The following is a 26,259-nucleotide window of genomic DNA, read 5'->3' as shown; positions in this document are numbered from 1 at the left end:
GCCGTGGGAGCCGGGGGTCCTTCCTTTTCCCTTTGCTTTTCCGTCCTTGTCTCCCTTACTTCATCTTTCCTTTCCTAAAAAAAAATCTGCACCTGCACAAATGCACCTCCTCCCACCAGAGCACTGACACACTCCCTTCCATCTGTCTTTTCCTACCCAGAATTCCCTATCAACCCGACACCTGGGGGCCGTGAGATCACGCCGGAGCAGCACAATGCAGGTGCCGCCATCGGGGGCGCTGTGGGGGGCGTCGCCCTATTGGGGGTGGCGGCCATACTACTCTTCGTATTCCTGCGCCGCCGCCAGCGCACCTTCAAGGGAGACTACAGCACCAAGAAACATGTGTTCGGAAACGGCTACAGCAAGGCCGGCGGCCTGCCCGCTCACCCGCCCATCCCCAAGAATCTGCAGTACCCGGATGACTCGGACGACGAGAAGAAACCCGCCCAGATCGGCGGCCCTGGAGGTTTTGAGGCAAGCGAGCGCGATTTTGAAGCCGAGGCAGAGGACCTGAAGAGGCCATATTTCACTGTGGACGAGGGGGAGAGCCGAGATTATGACGAGCGGACTCTGGCTTTCCAGTATGACCCTGAACCTGAGATAGCCGACGATATGGTCTCTCAAACCGACGGCTCGGTCATTTCTAAGAAAGAGTGGTATGTGTAGGGGCATGAAACAACCAAACCAAACAACCCTTTGTCCCCCACCTGCATTCCACTGCACCCTTCACCTCCATCACAACCCCCGCCCTCCCATTCGTCAAACCGCACCCATCCCAGTCCTCCTACTCCTCACTCGGTCAACCTAGTACTCCCTTCCCCACCCTGACTCCTCACATCAGACCCCATTCGACTAATCTCAACTAGAAAAATCAAGCGTCAGTTCAAAGTGCTCGCCACGTCAACTTTCTCAGCACGACAACATTTGGTATCAGTTCCATCAGGTGAACGGGCAGAGATTAAAAACTAAAGGTATGTAAAGAGGACTCGTTGTCGCCGACCCACGAGGTCGGGGGAAGGTCATTGGTTGAATCAAACTGGTGTGTTATTCTTTTTGTGTACTTTTCCATGTTATAGATGTATTAAATGTATAAAATGAGACTGCAGGTTGAGGTTTTGCTGAGCACATTTGTGAAAGTCCTACACTGGATGTACGATTTGATTTGGGTTGTTTCTTTTTCTATTACCATTGCCTTTTTTGATGTTTTTTAATGTCTTTTTGTATGATTTCTAAAGTGACCCGAGAACTGAGAGTCAAATGTCTGACATGATTACAGGTGGAGTTCTAAGTGTTTGTAATTTTGTGGTCGGTTACGGTTCAGAGAAAGGAAAGAAAAGAAAAAAAAATCGATGCCATACAGCACCTGTGTCATTTCCTGTGTTCGTCACTGGGGTCAGCGTCCATGGAATTATTAACTTTTGTACATTTACAGCATTAAAAAGCAGACATGTTATTGCTGTATTCCAAAGACATGCTTAGTATCTCTTGACCCCTCTGTGTTTATATGCTTGATCTGTCTCTTTAACCGAGAGGGAGTCAGTCTACTGAGCCGTATTGACAATGCAGTAACAGATAAATACTGAGTGTTTTCACTTTTCAATCATGTCGAACTAAGCCCCACATCAGTGAATCAGAATAGCAGCAGGAGAGCGAGAGAGAGAGAGAGAGAGAGAGAGAGAGAGAGAGAGAGAGAGAGAGAGAGAAGGGCTGCAATCCTACCACACACAGCAATTACTGCGTTGCGATCACGTCCGGGGGGTTTGGTAAGTCTCACGGTGAAAACCTTCGATAGTGCTCTGAAATGTCATGATTGTCACTTGACTTGAACAGGTTGACCTGTGGACGCCCGCTCGAAAAATCTCGCCACTATAATGAAATGTCTGTTTTCTCTGTGTGTGTGTGTGTGTGTGTGGAGTTCTCATAATTATGTTTGGTTCTAGCCCTTTTTTTTTTTTTTTTTATCAAACGGAAAATGAGAAAAGCGTCTGGGGAATTTCCCCCAATAATGACTTTGTCTCTCCTTATAATTGTGTGACTTTGTACTTGATGAATTGGCTTAAGCCTCCGCCGCTCGCACCAACAGCGTTTTCTCTCTGAGGAGTCGTCCATGGACACACAAAAAAAAAAGGACACGGAAAAAATGTTAGCTGATGCTTTTATTTACTTGTCTGCGGAGGAGATATCTTAACGTTTTTAAAGGGAATTCAAAACACGACGGTGACCATGCTGGAGTATAATCAGTCACCTGCTGCTTTCATGACGTTTTTTGATCCATCTCCTTTTTTTTCTTTTCCTCCGTAAAAAAAACACGTTTCAGAAGCTGTTTGGGAGATTTTAGAGGAATGATTAGTTGTCTTAACCTGAATATTGGCTTCTGAATCCGCCAATAGTGAAACAGTGACCTTGTCTGGAGGCATTATATCTATATATCTATATCTATATCTATATATATATATATATCAAGTGCCAGTGGATGCTAGCATAGGAAATGTCTCCTCAGCGTTGAGGTTCATTTCACAATCGGCAAAAAAATAAAAAAGAAAGTTCAATGTGAAATATTGGGTAAAATAGAAGCAAATGGGGTAAATCTGTGGATATGAGCAACATATCTGAACAATATAAATACTGTATTATTTTATGCATGTTTTTTTTGTGTGGGAGTGGAAGTGCGTATGTTGCTATTTTTCTTTTTCTGTATCAATTCCAGTGTGTTTGTCCTCATTTGCAGCTCAAAAGACGGCACTTTGTCAGTGTTGTCAGTATTCACAGAGGTATGAGTTAATAGGCACACAGCACCCAGCAACAGTACTGCGGATAACACACAAAAAATTCAAGGATAAAGTATATATATATATATATCTATATATTTATAGATATATATATGAAAAAATAACATCTCCATTAGAGCAGATCTCTGTCAGCTGGAGATGTGAATGTTTTCCAGTCCATGCTTGTCGACCGTATGTTTTTAGATGAGCATGTTAATCACGAGCCTCAAACTTTATTGTATTTTCAACACAAATTAACATTAAGTGGGAAACATCGTGTTTTTTATCACAAGTTCACTTCTACAGTTTTTTTTTGTTTGTTTGTTTGTTTGTTTGTTTGTTTGTTTAATGCATCCACGACAGTCGGGGAGCGAATACACACGAGCTTCGCCACAGAACGCTCCAGAGGAGGGAAGCTAATCGACAGTCGCGGGGTTCTACTTTCAACGTGCAAAGCAAATTGCAGTTTTATAGCCTGTAGTTTATTAATCACCTGCAGATAAACTGTTTTGCTGTAACTCACTTCACTTCCATGTGCTTTGCATCACAACAGAACACAAAGATAGCCTATATGAGAAGCACGTTTTTTTTTAATCTTTTATTCTTGCATTCAGTGCCTATCGAACTTAGTAGACATGAGGGTAGTGTGAACAGTTGCCGCTCCGTTATTATTAGCATATAAGTTATTCATGCGCAGAATAACATGATAAATAAAACTGAAATATGACATGGACTGCAAACCTCTTAAAATCAGACGATATATATATATATATATATATATTTTAGCTTGCAGTGAATTTCAGTTTATATAGTGGCTGTCGGCTCCAGCATGATAACTTCCAACGCGTCTTAAATCAAGTGATCTCTTCAAAAGCTGCCTTCATCACCATGTTCACGTGGAATGACGGCTAAATGGTCATACAGCACTTTTTTTTTTAAAAAAGCCCTAAAGAGATCGGACTTTTCGCAACATTGCTGATTATTCTAAGCACAAAACAATTGAAGCGAATCCAGTGAGAAGACATGTAAAGTTACTTGTAAATTTAAATGACTAAAAACTTTAAAACGAAAAAAAGGAAATGTATCTTCGGCCCGATTCAAATATAAAACTCTATTTCCTGTTCATCAAAGCACAAGCTTACGGTTTCTTCATCTCCCTGCAACCCCGTAAAGAAACCACTGCCACGCTCGCTCGCCAGACATGTTGGAACGGAGAATTTGCGTTAACGTACCGGTAGATGTAAACATCGTCTTCATGTTGTCGGGGTGTTATGAATTTCTATTTTGTAATACTGCCTGTAACTCCATTCCATCCTAATCTACTTTTTTGTATTCAGTATGTTCAACATTCCACTGTAAATACTGTACATAAGGTCGAGATAGTCGGGATTTATTTAGGGACAAACGCGCGTAGGGACCCCGTTCATGTAAAATACACATATTTTGACCGCGAACACGGAGACTCGTTGATGGATAGATGAAGCGGACACATACAGTGCGTAGCTTATTTCCAAAGTCCCACCTGAAACTGCTCCTCCAGTAACGTTTTTAATATGCCACTAGCGGCTTCACTGTCATACCAAGGGGGAGGGGGTGACGCATACAGTCTGTTGATTTAATGTTATTGAAAGAAAAATGAAAAGAGAGGAAATTGTCTGTATGCAGCCATGTGAATGTATATTTCTGAGGGTGTTACAAATATGAAAAAAAAAAAAAATCTCTTGTTCAATTGTGATGACCCAGTGAAGTAACTTGTATTTGTTTTAAGCATTAAATGAGTTCAATAGTCAATGATGTTCTGTCCCAGTTCACTGATTGGATAGATGTGTGTTATCAGATTCAATGTGGCCCACGTTTCTTATCGCCGTGTATTGATTTTTGATTTCCTACAATAGCTTTGATTAGTCGCCCGTCGTCTCGTGCAGGAGCTTGTTCTCTCTTTCTGTGTGTCGACTTTTAAAAGGGTTTGTTCTGCAAAATAAACTTTAACGTCAGTTTAATCACAGTTAGACTTTGTTAGAACAATATTTGAAGTCCAGATGTAGCTCTGCTCCCTGAACAAATTTCCCCCTTTGATCCAAACATCAAAGCACAGAGTGTTCAGGCATCCAGCCATTAGACAGAGCCAATGTTTGTTTTGTTTTTAGGTTTTTTTTATGCATCGCAGCATCCAATATTCAGTTTTAAGAATTAAAAGGCTACAGTCCTTAAGAGGGACAGTTTTCTTTGGATGGTTCCTTTCATTGTTCGCCCCAGTTTTTTTTTGTGCCTGAGCATGAGACAAATCTTCTGATAAATAAACACAATGATCACAAACATTATCTGGAAATGTCTTATTCTCCAAACACAAGTGTGTGTTACAGGTAAAGAAGAAGCATCATTTGAGGATTGGTTATCGTTAAACGGTCCTGGTGAGCGAGGCGAACAGACGAAGCGACGCACACGACACATGACAAAGTGTCTCCGATGGTTATTACTGTCGCTTTTTTTGGGGATTTTTCTTTGATTTTGAGAGGGAGAAACTGTCGTGCAGATGCTGATATTGAGTTCGGTGCTTAATGAAGCCGCAGTGATAAGCGAGGCCCAGTGCAGAGCCAGACAGATCCGTCTCAGACTGCGCGACTCAAGTGCAGACATCTGCACCGTGCACATTAAGAACAGCCCAGAGTTTGCAGCTGTTGCCATCCATTTGCTAAAAGAGCCCTCTGTAGCCCAAGGGGCTTTGATAGCACATAGGCTTTTAACATGCATGGCCAACTAGTTTTTTTTACTCTCTCCTAACAGAGCCGCTAGAGGAATTCTTCAACATTTCCATCAAAGACCTCTCAGGATGAAATATGGCTGGAGTTTGTGTTTTAAAAATATGCTCCTCACGGGCCGTGAATTCAAAAAGTGAGTTTGTAAAAGCGCCTCGTACTGGCCTGTGATCTGATTCTATTCAGTGCAGCGTAGAATCAGAGGATCTATATCACAGCGATGTGGAGTTAAAGACTGTAATCTCTGCGGAGAAGGAAAGAGAAATCATCTGAACTGTGCCTTTCACACAATTATAATTCTCATTTTTTATGGTTCTAATGAGACTAATGAGACAAGTATGTAAAGACGTATTAGAAGTTCAACAAGTCGTCTGAACTTCCCCCGCAGCCCCTCGGGTTGATTAGTTCTCTCTTTGCTTTTCTCCGGGCATCACATTATCGTCTCACTCTCAAGTTTGTGTTTTTCGGAGTCGGTCTGATGGTCATTGGCCACGATCGCTCACCGAGCTCGGGATTGGACTTTTAAATTTAGCTCTTTTCCACTGTTGATTGTTTCGCTGTCGATGAGCTGGAAATTGGGAAAATGAATCATTTGGAAGAACTTCAGGAAAGAGTCGTTAAACTACAGTGATTATGTGATTAATGAACACGCTGCATATGCACGAGCATTGTGCTGGATGCAGAGGTTTTAAATAGTGATCAGTAAATGACTTTTAGCTGCACTATAGCAACAAGGTCAATTCTTTCAAAACGTCCACATGAAAGAGGAGGAAATATCCGATTCCTTCCAACGACTGTTGTTTCCATTCAACATCTACACTCGGTCATTTATGAAATGTTCTCTCATTAAATCCTGCTGTTATGAAAAGGCTCAGTAACCTGACCTGTGCCCCAGGCTGTAAAAAAACTGCTGTTTGCTCCCCATGCTGTTCAGTGTGTTTATTCATAGTTCCTTCCTAATAACCTTTTATTTTAAAATCTGTTTTTCCTCCTCCTGTGTTCTACCTGTTTTCAGTGTGTGCAGGTTTAGGGTCACATGGGTGAATCCATAATAAAAAACGATTTCCATAATTAAAAAAAAGAGGTTTAATAGAGCTGATGTTTAATGTAATATAAAAATAATGCGGTCACGCCATAAGTATAGAAGTTTGGAAGGAGGTTAATCAACCGCACCATCAAAAACTGATTTAAGGTGTTTTCAAAAGTTAATGTACTGAATCTCAGTTAAGACTAAGGTGCCAAGTTTCGTGCCAATTAATTCAGTAGATTTGAGATATTTCACTCTGAGCCAAAGTAGAGGACTGGCTTCACTGAGTGAGCACAACGTGAGCTCATTAAAATCATCTTGCATCAATCTTTAAAAAACATGTTGTTTTTCCTTTCTTACTACGAATCAGGAGCGTTGATGGTGTAGTTCAATATGAAGATATGTCAGATGTGTATCCATCCATCCGTCCATCCAAAGAAAACATATGTGATCAATGGCAAAAACATATTGTGGAAAGTAAAAGAATCCATGCGATTGGACATTCTGCTGAAGTTTGTGAAGAAGCATGGGAAGAATTTCTTTAAATGTATTTCTCAAAAACTATCGGAGAAAACACAGTTATCTTTGTATTTGATGCCAACAAACACAACTGTAGACACATGCATTTATTTCTAAAGTGGGTCGATTGACCACAAAGCTAAATATTCCAAAGTTATAACCTTCACAGTATTTTTACTGTCAGATGTTCAACCGCTGCTGAAACACAACTGCCACTGTGGTCACAACTTACTCCTCAGGTTTTATGTCTAATGACACATCTCACTTTAAAAAAAACCTATTGTCACTTATTCCACAGTGCGTATTTGTTCTGAATCTTGATTCGAGTCCAAACAAAACTAAAGCTCCATGATAATTATCAGGAAAGAGGCTGCTTACTTTAGCCGCTGATAATTTCCCTTCTCACTTGTGGTATTTTCATTGGTCGTTCGATCAGAGACGTCCTGAGTCGCCGCCCCCGTCTCCCGCTCCCATTTTCTGCATCCTGACTCTGGTTTTTTACTCTGTCTCCTCGGCTCTCGTCTCTCGGGCAAACGAATTGCGCGATTGAAGATGACAAATTTCTCTCGGAGCGCCGTCCAAAACGCAGGGCCACGTCGTTTGGAGACGAATTCCTGCCCCGTGACCAAACCAGTGAAAATGAGCTAAGAAAAAAGGCCCATTTCACATTTCAGGCTGAGCTCAGGCTGTGTTTTTTCTCCGTCCCTGTGAAACCACTTTCCACAAAGAGCTGCTTTGGCTCTTAGTGCTGCAGCCGACTGAACGGTCACACCGACAGAAACACTGCTGAACATGAATAGATCAGAAGTGTTGGTTTTTTTAGTTCTCACGCCGACACCTGGCTCAGTGTCTGTTCCTTTTATAGGCTTTACATAAAAACTACTGTTTACAATGAACTCAGCTGGTCAATCGCTCTGTTTCCTTTATGTGAACCACTGTGCTGGCCAACCCCTCCGCCACCTCATGCCTCTTCTGATTCGCATGAGGTCGCCTGTTTCCATCTTGTCAGGTGACAGCGAGGCCTTTTCCGCGGGAGAGATTGATTCGTGTGGAAGTTAGTGCCGTCCAGGCTCATCGTCCGAAGTGACGGACTCGTTCAGGAGGAAGCTCGTCATCCTCGGCCTCCTCCTGCGAAACCAAACACGCTGTTGGAGCGACTTAACGAACCTGAACGAAATGACTGACCATATAGTCTGCAAAATAAAAGTTCTAGCCAAATAGTGCCAACACATGTTCTTTGTGTTTTAAAGGTTATTTAAAATATTCACCCCTTTGTGTTTGTTTGTCTTTAAGCAAGATTAACAAGGCTCCATTGATCATCTACAAATTAAAAGATTGTTTACGAAAAAGAAATAAAGACCCGAAAGCTTTATCTTTGTTCTCAGATCGTTCATTTTATGTCGTAATGTATATCGACTCTCGCTGACACTCTGTTATTTAAACCATTTTCACTCTCTCTCTGTCTCAGCTTTTAATCGTGTCACAATCACACGGTGGAGCAGCAACACGTTTTTCCAACTTGTTTTCTATTGTTTTGCGGAATATTTCCTGACATCCCTTTCGCCTTTTGTCTGATGAAACAATGTGTCTGGCTGATAACTTGATGGACTGGGCGTGCAGCCTCCGCCCACACTGATCGACACAACGCGTCAATTCTATTTCCAGAAAACGTGAAATCCTAATGAATTGGCAATTATTTGGATTAACCCCGGATCAATCTGGTGAAATTATTATTGCCTATTATTTTGTAAATGAGACGGCTCATAAACAAACGGCTCGGATCCCATGAATAAATTTGTTGGCATCTTGAGGGATGCCTGCAGTAGCTACAAGAGACACACACACACACACACACACCAGCCCTGCTTTCACGCCCTCCCATTTTCAGAGCCAGCCATGGCATGAGCAGCTCTGCTATCCAGCTGCGCATTAGCGTTCTCCAATTAAACTCAGCCTTCCCAGAGCAGAACGAAAGGCCTAAACCCTCTGGTGAGAAAAGTGCTGACAACCCTCGTCTACAAAGTCCTGCTGGGAATACTCTGTCCCTGTGACCATTTACCCAGTGTCACCGAAGCTCTCTGTGTGTGTTTGTGTGTGTGTGTGAGAGACAGTGTGTGTTCAGAGGGCGGAGGGGGAGTCAGTGTGCATCCTCTTCATCCCTTTGTTTATCAATGCTTTCCCTGCACTGTGCCCGAGCGACCTCCTCAGGCTCACAACCACACACTTACAGTTTTCATGTGCACGGCCGCACAAGTTCAGTGGGAAAAACACGTGAAGCGATATTCAGAATTTTCTTTTTTCCGTATTAGTGGTAAAAAGCTGCAGAAAGCGCTGCGTGGGTGATCGGCTTGTTGACATTTTCCTTTCATGAAGTGCTTGGTACGGGAACCGTCCTTCTCCACGCCCCTAAAAATTTAAAATCCCTCTGCAAATGAATTCCTGAAGGAGCTCGTGGATGATGAAAGCGATTGTGACAGACGCTCTCCCTGAAATCCTCAATTACACAGACTGGGCGTGGCCGCAGGAACAGACAGACACATTTCAAGGACACCTTCCACCTTCTAAATTTAGTGTATGTTAATATCGACACAGTTCATATAGGCACAATAATACATGTCCCAGTTAGAACACGGTGCAGAAACCTCATATTTTGTATTTCTGGCATAATTTTGGGGGGATTTTAAGTCTCCAAATGTTAATAAATACATTTAAATCTAGCTCTTTGCATGAGCTGACTTCCTAGATTATAATTTAATGCGCCTATTCAATTTGTTCAGTAAAGATATTTTCATTTCTGTGTATTTACTGATTAAATTTGACTTCCGCAACAATAATTAAAGGGAAACCTATCACCTGTTGGCTTTATTATTAGTCTAAAAGAGACATATTCTGCTAATAGGTTCCACAGTGAGGCCCGGGAGATGAAATTAACCGAAATTAAATAACATATCAACATGCGCTTCATCGCCAGAACGCTTTATTATCTACAAATGTTTTGCATTAACTATACAGCCGATACAGAAGGACCAATTAAGTCTGTATTGACATGTTCTGTATCCACAAAGAGAAACATGTCCTCGGGCAAACTCCAGATCTTAGCCAGTGTCCTTGGTGATCATCATGCATGAGGCCGCCGCTCTTCGTCGGGGGGGGAGAGAGAACTCAGGATGAGTCAAATCTCACTCAGCATCAATATGTCAGCTGAAATTAAAATTTCCCCCGGCCCCCAGACGCTGCGCTCGCCACGGACTGAACCTTCACCTGTTAAGAATCGCTGAGCCCCGCTCCGACTGGGAGGGAGAGCGCCGCCGCCGTGCACACTCGCAATGATTCATCAACCCAGTTACCACGAGTTCCAGCCTCTGACAAATGGGACAAATGGGGTAAATTAAGAATCCAGTGTCTCCCACCCCCACCCTCTCTTCTCCTGACTATTGACTCTCACAGCTTTATCAGTGTACATTAGCGTCAGTGCCAGTCTACATTTGGAGCAACTGTGCCGGAGGAGGCAGTCCATCAGCACACACAGGCATGTCTGTCGTCATGTGCGGCCAATGACCCTTTGTCAGAAACGATCCTCGTCAGCGGAGCCACCAGACCGAGGCTGCGGCGTTCGGTTGGAACGTCAGTGAGACTCAAAACAAATAATGCTACAGAGGATACAGAATAAAGCTAAATTCAAGATGCAAAACTGCACAGAGCAGAATTTGTGTGTCTAACCGACTTGTGTTATCAGTCCAACTCGTGGTCTGTCTTGTGTCCTGTCTCCAAAACCAAGACTGACAAACGAATTAAATTAAGACCTGCTGGAATGGCAAGCAGTAGTGAGCACACATCCGCTAAAGCCAAACAACACAAACATCACTTCCACACGCTGGTGGACAACACGCTCTCTACAGGGCAGCACCTAACATTAGCCTACATTTAGCAAATAGCTACTTCGAAGTCAAGTCAACAGGACAAAAAAATCCAAACCTGCAAACGAATCCACCAACAAACAAACAAACAAACCAATAAACAGATGCCGATGAAAACAACCTCTTAGGCAGAGATTCATCAAAACTTCAGCTTCTAAAAGGGAGAATAATACGATAGAGGTAGAAAGTAGCTGGACACTGTAGATGTGGTTTTCTTTATCATAATGCACCACATTGTGTTGTCTAACCTGTGATGCTTAAAAAATTAAAATAGTCACCTCATGCTGACAACGTTTCCCACTGCAGGCTATAAACCCCCCAAAAAGTTGGAATGTGCCAATTAAAGTTTAAATGTGATTAGTTTTAGAGAAAAAACGAGCAGCAGCTTTTTTTCCCGTCCGTGTGGGAAATGAGACAGGCGGCCAGAGATGTGGAGGCAGTGGAGAAAATGAAGAGGTGGGATCTGATTAGACGCCAGGAGGGACACACAGGTAGCTGCTGCTGCTGCGGTGGCGGCGTCCGACTTAACCACTCAATTATCTTTGGGCACCAGGGGTCATCAGAGAATATTTAATTGAGTCCAAAGTTCCGCGTCTTACACTGGCTCATGTGTCAGGGAATCTGTCGCGGAGAACTTCGAGGCTCTGACCCCACCCTGGTCTGTGAAAGTTCAGATTTACTGCGTGCAAATACGCATGCAGAGCCACGCATTGATTAGAGTTCACTGCAATTTGCAACTCCATCCTTCTAAAGCTGACGCATGCAGAAAATTTTAAAAAAAAGCAGCAAACAAACCAACTGATCCTCAAAAACGCTTCGCCTGTTGGGACCAATTCCCCTGAAGTCTCGTGGCTGGTTGCCATGACGAGTCACAACCAATTAGTTGCCTCGGGGGGATTGGCTTCCTGCAGCAGCAGGTTTCAATACACAGACCTGAGGTCAGTCACTGAGCTCGCGTCAGCAGAACCGATATTGCTTTGTTCTGCGAATGTGTCGGTCGTATCTAAATCTCCATTTGAGCAGAAGAAAAAGGCCTCAGGACTGGATCTATTTCAGATGCCGGGGCTTTAAGACGGCTGAAGGAAAAGATGGATTTCTACATTAAATGTAAAAATAACAAACAAAGCGATCAGATAACATAATGCTACAGCTGCCCCTCGCCTGGCTCACTCATAGTCCTCACATAAAATAACTCACACGTCCATAACTTCCAAACCAAATCATATACGATTGAGAAACAAATACTGTGGTTGAGGTCGGGTTGAGTTGAGGCAACGATAATTACAGGGTTGAAGAAAAATATCACTGATGCTGAGTATTTGTACAGTGGACTCTGTTGAGCTCTGTGTGAATTTACATACCCCCATTGTAATATTCAGAAATATTCACACGCCTTCCCTGTTTGGTCCGGACCTTTGGACCTTTCAGTTTATTTTAAGCTGAACAGGCGTGAGAAGTTCCTCTGATCTTAATTTAGACCAGTGGACCAAATCTAAGATTTAACATTAAACACGTTTGAATGACGACAACGTTAATTTTGCTCATAATCTCATAATATCACAGGGGAGATGTAACCCACTGACGTAGGACGCTCGCCTGTCCACAAACCAATCGATGTCAAGTATCTTCAGACGCAGCCCATGTAGGTGATGACGGCAGGATTTACGTCCAAATCTTTGCTGCTTGGAAACCAAAACTAACCAGATTAAATGTTTGCAAGGTAGCAAAGACATGAATCAGACCATGGCTCAGACCGTCTAGTGTTTTAATAAACATGTTAGCTAGCAAGCTAATCAGCTGATGAGCGATGTGGACTCTAGCCTCGATATATCACCGTCTTTCTCTCTGCCTGGCGTCTTGTCCACATTCCATCAGCGTTGTTCTCAGAAAGCAGGTCACAGTCAACACTCGTCTTTTCCTTGACACTGAGCTCCAGCACGTACGTTATCTGGTGATGTCGTCAGACAGTGTTTCCACCGTGGAGCTGAAACCCGACAACATACTGTCCTCTCTGGGAATGTTTGGGGGATTAAACCGAAAAAAAAATAAAACTTTTAACTTTTAACACACTCAAGCTGTAAAAATGTTTTTTAAATACAACCTCTTCTGTGGCTGTGAGGAACGAAATGTGACCACACGAGGAGTTAAATTCATGAACTTCTGCTACTGGGTTTTTGAAAGATTTATACGTTTTTAATCTTCCAGATTTCACTATCCACATTACAGGAGTTTGTTGATGTACCAGGAACCACTTTTGATTTATGGAAGCAGTTACTTTTAGAAAATGTGAATAAATATCAGACGCGTCCTGTACTTAAATATATTGATGTTTTTTTTCTGGTTGAAGTGCCATGAGATTTTTAAAATATTTTATCTGAGCCTTAATTTGCTAATCAAAGTTGGAAATGTGTGAGCATAATTTAACATGTGACTGATGACATGTTTATTTATGTCTCTCCCTGAAGAGGAGAGAGGCGAAGCAGCTGATTATCACTCAGAGCTTTTGTCATGTTGCTCTGCAGAGGTGTTGCCAGAGGCCGTGAGCTCCAGTGGAATTTCTGACTACTTTAACTACTTGTTGATCTTTATTTATTACTTGGACTTTGCGTATCGCAGTGTTTGCGTTGCATTAACCTCCCTCTGCGTTCTTCATCGTCAAATCACTTTTATAGCCGCTGCACTCCGCCCTGACGTGAGCACTTCTACACAATCAGGACCTGGATTTGTTGCTGTGAAGTCGACGGCTTTAAATCTACGCACTCGCTTTCCACATTGTTCCTTATTTACATCTCTGACATGACGGATAACACTCTTGGGTAATTGCAGTAGCGCCGTATATATATATAACTTCTCGGTGGACTAATGCTCGGAACATTTTATGCTTTCACTTGCAAATGCGTCTCGGGGGCTCCGACAGGTAACTCTCAAAGCGGGACAACGCCAGGGAGTGACTCACTCGACATGTGCAGGTATCGACAAAGACTTCCTGCCACGAGGCGCCTCCCTCAAAGGGAAACGTGAGCCACTAATGTTGATTTAAGAAGTTTCCATTCTACTAATGAAAAGCCTTGTGGGGTAAAAGCTTCCTGTTTGAAGAGGAGGTATTCAAGTGGAAGCCTGGCTGAGGGCTTCATGCGTAACGTGGAATAATGTGTCTCTCTTGACAAAACAAACTACACAAGAAAAACCCAGTTCCACTCTCGACACCGTCTCTCGCTTCGCGCTTCGTGTCAGATGCATTTTATTTTGTCCTGTCCTTTATTTATTTTTTGGGGTTGTGATAATAAATGTGATGGACAAGAATATACGCAGCTCGTATCCACACTGTAAGTATGAAGTATATCTGGCCTTCAGACATCTTCAAAGTGGGTTTTCATGCACACACTGCATATAGGGCTGTTCTGCTGTTTCAATGACCAGAGTTGAGGGATGTTTTCTTGCGAGTGGCCCTGGGGCCTCAAACCGCAGCACCGCATGTTCACGACGCCGGAAAAAAAAACAAAGTACAACGACCCGAAAACACGTCTTTTAAGCTGCAGTGTATGAGAAGTATGTCGAGACATAACTCGTGTTACCTCGACTTTTCTTTTCTTTATGACAGAATCACATGAATGAATAACGACCAGGGCGACCGTCCTCTGCTGTCTTCAGAGGACATCACTCCGAACACAGTGTTTTATCCATCCACCATTACACACAGCCGGCGTTGAGCTGCAGCACAATATGAACAATCACTGTGACGGGAGTGAAACGGCAGTTTGGTTAAAATGATTGTTCCATCAATAAAAGTTTACTGATATATATCACTGACCCTTCAAATAAACGTATAATGGTGTTTTTATTCTCATCATTACAGCAGGAGTGTTTTTTAAGGGACTTTATGGGCCCCAAGGAAAAGAGAAACCAACACTCAACCCCCACCACGGCATTCCAATTTTTAAATCACACAAAATATTATTAGAGTATTAGAGTTTAAGTTTAATACACGATAAGTCCTTGGCAGAAATCTCATGGCATGGGGCCGAGTTAGGGGAACTTTGTTGTAGTTGCTGTCTCCTCTCAGCTTGGGCCCCAGACAACGCTTCAGCTGGTGCTGCTCTGTTCCTTAAAGATCTTTGCTGTTTGGCTTTGAGGCCATTAACAAAGAAATCAGAAATTATTGGTGGTGAAATGCAGTCGTGATCAGAGACGCCGAAAACAGCCGACACTGAACGTTGTTAAAATGAAACCGAATATCATTGAAAAAGGTCGGAGTTAGGCATTTCATAAACAACCATCCTAACTTGATGTGTACTTAAATATATATTTTTTACTATTTTATCTTGCAGTTACACCCCCAACCTGAAGGGGGTGATGCAGCACCCTCTTTAGACATTCTCCTGGGAAACTAAATCAAAGGAATAGTTTGATAATTTGGGAAATTGGCTCATTTTCTTTGCAGCCAAGAGAAGATTGATGCTACATGACTGTACAGTAAATATGGAACTACTGCCAACAGCTGCTTAGCTTAGCTTAGCTTAGCATAAGGGATCAAAACTGGGGCAACCAGCTGTCGTACGCTAACACAATCTACCAATAGACCGCCGCTACAGCTCTGATTAACACGTTATATCCAATTTAGTTTAATCAGCAGAAAGACGTTATTATTAATTCAATAACATATTCACACAGTTTTAATATTTCAAAATGTTCAACCATTGCTTTGGACCAATTATTTATCCCGACACACATATGTTCAAAGTGTGTGATCTCACTTACGCACAACTGTGTTAGAGGAACTGGAATTAAAGATGTAAGGGAAACGGGCCAGATCACACATCGAGAGAAATACAGCCGAGTTTAATAAACTTTACTTCTCCCCTACGGGCAACGAACACACAGTATACGTGGAAGCATCCGCTGCACTGGCTGTTCGCAGATACATACAAACTCTACCCTCCAGTGCAGCAGTAAACAGGGTGCAGGGGTATGTTAAGAGACGGAGGTCTGTTTCATTTATAGCGGTTGAATGGAGTTTCAGCACTTGGGAGCGATGTTGTATTATAGTACACGAGGAAAAGTGTGTTATTTAGTGTTGGTTAAATTGCTAAACCTGATGAAATGCTGTTTTGTTGCATTCTGTGCTGTAAAGGAATTGGTGTTTTATGGTGTTGTCCTTTATAGTCCAGGGCCTGTTTTAACTGTAGGGCCGTTGTCGTGTGGTGTACGAGCTTATTTGTGTGAGTGTGTGTTCTTCGAAGGTTTGGACGAATGAGAATTAAGTAGTTTTTTTTAAAAAGAGACATCCTGACATTCCTCTGACACGCGATGTCATGGTTATTGATGATTGGCGGGAGTCAAACCTGCTCTTAAACCTTAAAGTACTTCATTACTTAAAAAGCTTTTAACCGACTCAAAGGTCAAACAATTCAACCAATTAGCTCCACTGTCTGGGGCCGCTCGCTCTTGAGCAACCCAGAGGCAAATTAACCAAACTAAAGTGTTGTCAATTATCAGCATTACCAGGATGAACAGCTTGGCAGCGACGCTGTAGTGGCTGCAGAATTGTTTTTTTTTATTAATGTTCTGCACAAAGTCAACTAATTCAATTTAAAGAATTCTAACGTCAACCCTGTTTCCCGACCTCTTCTTCAACAGGAGAGCAGCTTAATCAGTCGCCACCACTTGTTTTTCTAATGGGAGCTTGTGAAATGTATTCACTGAAGCCAGGGTGGCATGTTTTAATTAAAATAATTTTAAAAAATGCTGCTTTATTCAGTTTATGAGAATAATAACAACAAACTATCATAACAGCTCATAAATAGACCTGCAGAGGAAAGGTCCATGAGACGGATGAAGACAAAAAAAAACCCTCTTTAACAGACTCTTCAAATTAGTTCAGGCCTTGGCGTCTTCTCAGGAAAGTGACATCAGCCTCAGAAGTGGCTCTCGTGTCCAAGGTTGAATTGAGATTCAAGAAAAGATTTAGAAAATTAGCGAAAAAGGAGAATTACTGCAGAGGCCAAGTGTGGTCATCGACAGAAAAATACATACATATATATATATATGTATATATATGAAGGCCATGGTTTACACTGAGCACTCGAGATGCTATTGCATGCACACAGGAGAATTTGTTCCCAGGTTTTGAATTATTTGTGCGCATGAATTAAACATGTATATAAACAGAGAGGCAGCACAACAGCACTGACTTTCTCCCCAAAGCACTACTCTGTCAAAACAGCCGCCCCTAAATTTTAGAGTGCACCCATATTCTGACCTTTATCTCCAAGTCTTTGAATATTAGGGAAAAGGAGAATAACACATTTATATAGGTATTGTAATGAAAAACATTGAGTAGCAGCACAACAGGCCCACCTTTCTCCCTGAAGCCACGGCTGTCAAACCAGTTGCCCCTAAATTTAGGGAGCATTCGTTTTCTAACCTTTATGGCAAAGACTTTTCAAAATGGCCTGGAGCGAGCTGACACGACGGGTTAGTGACTTTATTCTGACGTCCTCACTTTCCAAAGTGTTGCAGCGTGAAAGTGTGAGAGAACAACACCAGCAGCGTCACCCTGCTCTTCGGATTGTTAGGATTTCTTTGACTCTGGAAGGTATTTCTTTTGGGATAGTGCTGAAGTGATGTTGTGATGCTGTGATATCGCTGGATGATGCATACACCACCTTATTCATTGTTTCACGGATTCATTGTGGATTTTTTTTTTTTCAGCAAAGGTGCTTCAGCTGCCGAGAAACGAGAATAATCCATCATCCACACGACAAATTGTTTAGGACGACAGGTACCGAACCACACGTCCCCACGTTTCCGTGTTTTTTGGTGTAAACACCTCATTTCGATAACCAAACACTCACATTCATCCTCCCGCTAACTTCACCGTGTCCGGCACAGTTTGATAAATGGTATCGTCTGAGGTGTGTTTGGATACAATAAAGATTTCATGTAGCCGCTATAAGTCTTTGAAAAGTGAGAAGGACGACAGAGTAAAGTCAGCAACCCCCGAGCCGACACCTTGTTGTGGAAAAGGCCGGTCTGTTGTTCTGCTTCTCGGTATAAATACACTCATCTCCTGTGCATGAATTAATCAAAACATGGGAAGGAACTGTGTCTTTTGTGCACGCAACAGCATTTCCAGCCCTCAGCGTAGTGAAACCTGGCCTCAATAGAGTTTTTCTATGACCACTGCGGCGCTTTGTAGATTTCAAACAGGCAGATGTATTTGATATTAAAAGAAACAGACTATAACAGCAATAAAATGGTCTCCACTTCCTCCCAATATCCATAAATTGAACCGCACTGTTGAGGTCCCGCCGATACACGTGCTAGAACAATGAGACGGCATCAAACTTATCAGGAGTTTGCATGTTCTCCCTGTGTCTGTGTGGAGTTTGCATGTTCTCCCCGTGTCTGTGTGGAGTTTGCATGTTCTCCCCGTGTCTGTGTGGAGTTTGCATGTTCTCCCCGTGTCTGTGTGGAGTTTGCATGTTCCCCCCGTGTCTGTGTGGATTTCTCTGGGTTCTCCGTCCTCGTCCTACAGTGCGAAGACCTGCAGATTGGGGACAAGGTTAATTAGAGACTCTTAAATGGCCGTTAGGTGTGAATGTGAGTGTGAGTGGTTGTTGTCTTGGCGGTGTGTTATCCTGGGGACGTGTCCAGGGTGTAGCCCGCCTGTCGCCCAATGTGGGTGGATGAATAACATGGAGGAGGCCGAGTCTATTACCTGCCGTACACCAGCCGGGTGATTGGGACGCTTTGCTGTCACGTCGTCCATCTTTATTTACAGTCTATGGTCTAAATACTGTGAAACTATAATAACTTTGGTAAAAGACACGTTATAAAGGAAGAAGAACAATACGCTTAAATATATTAAATATGTTCTGATTGCATTTCTTTGCTGCCGACGCCAAACGCACAACGATTTTACAGGAAACAACGAGAGAATTTGTGGATTGGAATTAATTGAATAACAACGGATACAAAAGCTAAACTAATAAGAAGTAAATGTGGTGAAATTGTCTTCACAGCCTCAGCAAAATGGAACCTAATGAGTTTCTCACGGTGTAAAGACCATTTGCTGCAGTGTCACTGTATTAGAAACATAATTTCGTACATTTGGTTTTTTGTTATTTTTCTCTCCGCTCTGTAATCTCGAGCTGTTATTTGTCTCCAGGACAAAGACTTGTGCCGTTTGCACGACGGCAGCTCTCCCTGTGTTTTTGAGCAACTTCATCGCAGAGGGGCTCGATGTGATTCTGTGTAGCTCATAATTAAGTGCCTGTTCATCCGTCAGGTGATATCCTTTTATTTTTTCGTCGTGGGGCCGTGCCGCCGCGCGTGTTGCAGCTTTCTTCTCCTGTCATCTATTTTCAGGGCCCGAATGAATCAGCTTCTCCTCCCTTTTTTTGTTCGTTTTTGACACCCGACAAAACTCATCGGCTCTCGGGGAATTGGAGTAGAGGGTCTTGTTTTGTTCTGGCAGCTCTTTCAGGAATGGCCATCAATCAGGTGATCTATTGTGTTCGAGAGGGGACCTTTCTCCATTGAATTCACGACTCGCTGCAAAAAAAAGGCAGACGCTACAAAGGTATTGAAAGTTTGCAGGGTACATTATAATCTGACATGAAAGAGCCGCAGTGAAAGACCAGGGGCTGCGCTTCCTAATGATTTCACCAGTTTATATGTCAAGATGAGGTGACCCCCGCAGGACGCTGCCTCGGCTTTGACAGGAGTCGCTATCGCATTGATATTCTCTCCAGATCATTCTCCACACATCAGGGTCTCCTGCAAAGCAAAAAGGGAGCAGCTCTGCATTTTCCAGTAAATGCAAAATAAAAGCCAGGGACTGAAATGAAGCCCCAAAAGAATCTCAAAAGCTTTTTCTTTTTTTTTTTTGTATAATTGGCTTTTTCATTAAAAAAAAAGGCAGCACAATGGTCTTTTTGATTGCAGCTCCTCAATCAGCCTGACATTTAGTTTTTTGGGGGAATAATTCTGTTGCGTGACAGCCGGTTGAAAATTGAGCAATATTTTCCCCCTGCAGCGACCGAATGTCGATGCTGCCGGTGGCGTGTCAGTAGAGGCTGGAAGAAGAAAGAAAAACAACCAGCAGCAGCAGACGACTGGAGTTGATTTGGGTTTGTCCGTCTCGCCCGGCGCTCCAGCTGATCAATGAGAAGGGGCTGCGGTGAGCTAATGTGAACACACTTACTTCTTGTATTTGCGAGAGTCCAGAGTAACTGGGGGGAAGGACTGGTTTATACGTCTTCATTTGCCCGGCATTGTCAGTCAGTGCCTGTGCTCTTCAGACTGGAGCTGCCCAGACGCTGGGTAAACAAAGTGTTACGCTCTCTGTTTGGAGAGCTGAGGATGGAGGGGAACCAGAAACAAAACAGGGATCTGGTGGAAATTTCTTGGATGTGTGCATCATTTTTCTTGCGGTTGAGGACTTTGGGAACAATGAATGTTTGTTTTGGGCTCAAAAAGAAGAGAGATTATTCTGACAAGCCCCGAGGTTACTGATCCCCAAAAAACCATTCCTCTGAATACCACGCCGATGCCAAGGCTCGTTTCTTAGTATTTCTCAATATTTTAAACATTGTTTTTGGGACCCAGCAGAGCCAACGGTGCCCACATTCAAACACTCAGTATATAATTGTTTATCACTAAACCCTGAATACGCCAACCACCATTTTTTAAGTCTTAATGTTTTATGATTTTTGCCCCGTCTGGAGTTTTGTTGAGAACTTCTGTTTTATTCCCTCGTGGAATTTTTGTTGGACTTTTTGCTGTGTTTATAGTCTTTAACCTTGTGTTTGTGTTTAAATTTTGAGGTCATTCCCGTTATATTTCCTGCCTCTGTCTGTTTTCCCGCTCCTCGTTGCTCACCTGCCTTCGTTAGATCCATCTGTGTCTCGTTAGTTTGTGTATTTAAACCGTGTGTCTCGCCTGTTGTTGGTTTCCAGTTAGTCTCCTAAGTTTCTGTCAGTGTTCCAGCATTTATACACAGTTTATTATCTCCTCATGTCTGACCCTGACTCGAGTCTCTGTGTTTACGGATACCTCTGCCTTCCAGTAAGTCTTGAGAGTTGTTCACTGTCATCTTTCAGATTTAATGATATTGTAAATAAGTGAAAGTTTTATGTCACGGTTATTGTGACCAAAATGATCACTGGTCAGGAAAAAGTATATTTAAATATATTTTATTTATTAGTATTAAAATAATACACTCAACAACATATTAACTGTGCAACATTAACATTAAAAGAAGAAGGATTTAATTCTACAATGGCAACGTCTTGTGATGCCAGTTTCAAATGAATACAACCTTGAATGAGTGAATCAAATGTGCAAAGTTGTGCATTTTACTTAGATTTTTCAAAAGTCTCGGTATAATATCAGCTGCAATTTCAGAAAATCCTGATAATGAATGTGAGAGTCTCTCTAAGCAGAGGAGAGGATTATAAAACTGGTTATGTAAAGTGCAGATATCGATTTCAAACGTCTGAAAGGCAGAACATAATATCAGTGTTTGTTTTATGTGCACAGTTGTGTTTTTACTATTTACGTGAAACATCCATGTTGCTTTCTACTTCTGTGTCTTGGAGATTTCCAAACTTTGGTTGATTCTGAACCGTATCGACCAAATCCCTACGATAGTCATGGCAATTATAGTTTAATTAATGATATCAGTATCATAAGGTCGTTGGGAGAACTATGACAACACTATTTCAACAATATTTCTTAAAGAGCTCTTTCTCTAATGAAGTTACTGATTCTTTTTAATTCATGGTCATTAGTCCAACCACATATTTTCATCTCTTTCTCTGGTTTTTATAGAAATCTGATTTGAGCTTTCTGCCTGGTGGTTTTTTAAATTGTACCGTAATTATCCTGCTCCCTCATAATGACATTATGCGTCTCCGGTGCCACGGTGCTTTTCAGGCTGACAATCAAGTGCGGCTCACACTCGTTCCCTCTCGGATTCCTTTGGTCGTGGCCCTTCGTTTCGACTCTGAGTGAAAGTTAAAGAAATAACCCGGTGTTCCCGCCCCCTGCCAGCTCGGGCCAGTGCGGCGGCTCCCACACATTGTCGGCTCCGAGGTCTCCCGTGGAACAGTTTTGTCAGCTGTGTGGTGTGGGAGTGGGTAATGACATGCTTACTACAGATGTCTCTAATGAGTCATGACAGGCAAACATTGGAGCCCGGCCAGGGTTATTAATTTCTACTGGACAAAGATTTGAATAGTTGTGCTTCAGATGACAGAGTGAAATGAGTTTTAAAAATAACCCTGGGAAGGATGGAACTGAAACTATATTATAAATCCTCCCCACAGACATTTTCTGTACCTCGTATGTCCTCTCGGAAACGTGACATTAATAACTGCACCATGGCTTGATTCCTTTCATTCGTCATATATCGTGAATTACAAGAGGTTGTATCTTCACTCCTGTTTGTTTGTTTGTAAGCAAGATTATGTAAAAACTACTGAGCGGATTTCCACGAAACGGAATGAGGCAGCATGGGTCTGGAAACAACTATTTTTTATCACTTTAACATTGTGAGATTGGGCTTTTTTTGTGTGGGTTTGTTGGACATTTTCTCCAATTTCCAAGGGAATAATTCATGGGTCTTGATGGTGAAAAAAAAATCAAGTTTTAAGAGACTGTTCTCTACGCGTGTGTGTGTGTGGCTTGATTTAATTTAATGGGACAATAGGTACGTGCTGTTTCCTGTTCTAGTTTCCGACTTCTACAAAAGGTTCCTCAATGCTGCTGATACAACTCTTTAATCAAATCGATGCTAAACTTATTTTTTTAAATCCAGGATCTGGTTTATTTCACTCGGAGAAGTTGGGATAACTAATAAACCTGCAGTGTTGTCATGTACATGATGGATGGAGTCATATTCTGCTCAGTCCAATTTATCACTTTCTTTTTGTCTCCATAAACTCGCTAACTTCGTCCCGCACTTGGACATTTAAGAGCCTTTTAACTGAAAACAGCTGAAACCTGCTGCAACCGAGAGCGACACTCTAACAACAGTGGGAGCGAACCAGAACAATAAGGCTGCGCACCATAAAACCTACACAGTGAGCTGGAAGGTGTTGAAACGCTCCATGGAGTCGGGGGGGGAATTGCAGCGTCTGGTGAGAATTCCCCGTTGGTTCATCAGCGGGAACGTGCGATCCACTGGAAATATAAGGGTATTGATTATAGCTGCTGTAATGGGAGACTGGGTCGATTGCATGTTTGTGACAAGACCTTGAACATGAATCTCACACGTGAAGGTCTCACATGCTACAAGCTCATTGGACGTTGAGTCACGAACAGCTGACTCATCCCATATGAGTGCAATTTCCAGGATACCGAAATTCAAGCTGCACAACCGAGTGTAATTGCTGTAGGATGTGGCTCCTCGAGACTGACACATTGATTTCTCCTCACAGTTTGATTAAGAGTAATTTTCCCTCATGATGTTCGTTTAGGCTGTAGATTCGCGAATCCTCACTCGGTTGAAGAAATGTCAAAGCTGGAAAGGAAATATGCTTTTGGACATGTCTGTGTGATTGACAGGTGTCTCTGCCAGTCATCCTCACCTCACTTCCACTTAAGTTTTGTCTACGTTGAGCAAATTTGGATTTCCCCCTCGCTGTAGCCCACTGCCAAGATGTCAGCGAAGGGGAAAATTGAACCTTCAAAACATTTCTTCATCAATCTGCGGTTGACATCGCACGACTGCCGCGCTTTTCCGACAGTCGGAGAGAAATACCTCACGGACCTGAAGTGCGCGGGGGGGGGGGAGAGGTGACGGCCAATGGCTCGTCTCTTTGAGTTCTGCGTGAGATTAAGGGGAAGGTTCTCCTCTGAGACTCGTGAGATAAAGAGTTCCTCACTCCCGATGCCCTCGGGACACTGCAGACACGATTAGGCTCACGTGCCACTCAATTATCTGTTCGCCGGGAGCGTTCCCTTTGACAATGCAATTATACAGGATGGATGTGAAGGAGGATTTTGGAGACTGTGATGTGGGGCTGGCCACTGGTGGAGCTTTAAATTCGGTCCGCTTAATGGATCACACATGTCTTGGCAATGTTTGCGTTTTCATACAGTAGACAAGACTCGTATTCTTTCATGGGGGGGGAAAGGGAAAGATTTTGAGGGGACAGCATGCAAAGAGAACGACGCTGCCTTTTCTTTTTTTTTTCCATCTGTTCAGTTAATTTGCCATTAAAAGTGCCCCCGATGCTTTTCCAAACTTTATGTATTCTTCTGCCACTTTCTTCTAATTCGATGCCGACGTCCAAAAAGAAATAACCGCTCGTTTTGTTGGTCTGCGGCCAAAAGCAAAGTTGTTCTTGGTTTCGACTATCACGATGGTGTTATTATGACCTGGCTCCCGGGTCTTTATGGAGAGGTTTAACTGTACGTTGCCTGCCTCACCAGATCAAGTTTCTACCGTTCCCCCCGCTGAATCTCCCTCAGGCCCAGCTGCCTGGCAAAGCATCCGTGATTAAATGTGAGACACGAGCCGTCCTGCCAAGAGAAAGCTGGAGGAGGGGCTGCTGGCTTAGGACAACCGCAGTTTGGAATTTCTTAGCTGTTTGTCATACACACAGAAAACTGAAAGCAGATGTGGGAGACGAGGGGAGAGGGAGAGAGGCGGTCTTCAAAGAGCAGAGGTCTCTCCGGCAATAGATACTGTAGGAATAAATCTAAAGCAATATTTATACTGCAGTATTCGCTGTGTACAGAGCGACCGACCAAGTGGGGTTTCAATTATGCAAACATTTCTCACACGGCACAAACAATCTCATTGGCCGGGGCGAAACCACAATGGGCGGTGCCAAAGAGCCGCAATTTCTTTCTGGTTAACATGCTACGTTACATTAAAGCTCCACTAACATTATAATTGTATGTGGTGGGGGGGGGGGAGGAAATAAAAAGAATTTATATTGACAAAGAATGAAATGATTAATATGAAAAGAACCCGCAGAGAATTATATTTCAGTGATGAAATATCAGCTCTGTGACAGTTATTTACAACCTTCAAATCGCCCTGTCTCTTTAATTCACACTGCGCTCAACAGCTCTCAGAACTTCCTCCCACTATTAACGAGATGAAGTATCCAGGGTACGGGCGATGTCATCTTGCAACGGTGACATCATGTGGAGCCAGAGTCTGTGTAATAATAATAAAATTAATTCAACTAATTACCTCAGAAAAGCACGAACACTTGTGCAAACACCAGTGAGATAAGAACTACAGCAACCATCATGGAAAACAATTATTCGGTATGTACTTTGGAGGGGGGGGTTATGACCTATAACGTAGCCAAGATGTTTTTGCTTCACTTTTAATGGCTGTCAGGTCACTTTTGTACACGGCCATTGAGAAACACATACCTTTCCAACACCAAAAAGCAGATTGCATAAAACGAATCTCTATAAACAGATTTTGTAAACCGTCTGTGTGGAAAGTAAAAGAGGCGGAACACCGAAATGCATCGGCTATCAGCTAGCTGTTGATGGAGATTAGTAACGACGTCATCTGGACCCGAAACATGTACTTAAAGTATCGCTGTGTGATAAAAGAAACTAGTCCTCGCCTGGATATCAACTGTCTACACCAGACACCCCAAGATATTGCCTAAAGCCCCCAAAAGGCTGATTCCTCATCAGACAAAAGCCCATTGGCACCGAGATTGGCGACAAGGTGGTGTAAAAAAAACAAAAAACAGTCAAACGGCTAAAGGGGCAACTTTTAAAGACAAGAGCAGTTAGTGCCGACCAAAACAGAGGCTCTTTAAACTCTATAGTGACTAATTTGGAGTCACACGCACTAAAAGTCAAGAATACCCTCAATTACACTTTATGGGCTCGCCGAGTAGTTTTCTCTACTCGGTTGCCAATTGTTGGAAGTAGATTCCGCAGCTGCTGTGTCAAAGCTCCACAAGCCAGTGTCAGCTTTCAAGATGCACTGGTCCCAAACATTATTACTACCGGGGAGAAAACAACGAGCAGCAGCTAACGAACTCAAACTATCCGCAGGAGGCTGGATGCGGAGTCGAGGGGGTTGTTAAGGAAAATTGGTCTCACCTGGTCAGACTCCCACTGCACCATTAAAGACAGTCAGCCATTTGCTGTATCCCCCAGCCTTCACTCTTTGTTTGGTCTCCTCTTCTGCACCAATCACCACGAATACATCTTTGGTCTATATTTGCTCCCAGGATTGTCACTTCGCTCTCTTCACACTATTTATTTCACTTTTGATG

At 42.8% G+C, this 26,259-nt stretch overlaps 1 protein-coding gene across 5 annotated transcripts in view; it reads left to right on the top strand.

Annotated features, from left to right (window-relative positions):
- Positions 1-26,259, top strand: part of nectin1b (nectin cell adhesion molecule 1b) — a 149,293-nt gene that overhangs the window by 72,101 nt on the left and 50,933 nt on the right. The window contains exon 6 of one of the 5 annotated variants that reach the window (XM_035153751.2): positions 161-4,559. The exons of the other annotated variants lie outside the window; for them this stretch is intronic. Coding sequence (XP_035009642.1) covers positions 161-666 — 506 coding nt within the window. The 3' untranslated portion in view covers positions 667-4,559. Of the gene's footprint in view, positions 1-160; positions 4,560-26,259 lie in introns of those variants that run through there. 5 annotated transcript variants of the gene reach the window in all.

Source organism: Hippoglossus stenolepis, chromosome 4, assembly GCF_022539355.2.
Source record: "Hippoglossus stenolepis isolate QCI-W04-F060 chromosome 4, HSTE1.2, whole genome shotgun sequence".
Lineage (NCBI taxonomy): Eukaryota > Metazoa > Chordata > Actinopteri > Pleuronectiformes > Pleuronectidae > Hippoglossus > Hippoglossus stenolepis.
This window is presented reverse-complemented; position numbering and strand designations above follow the sequence as displayed.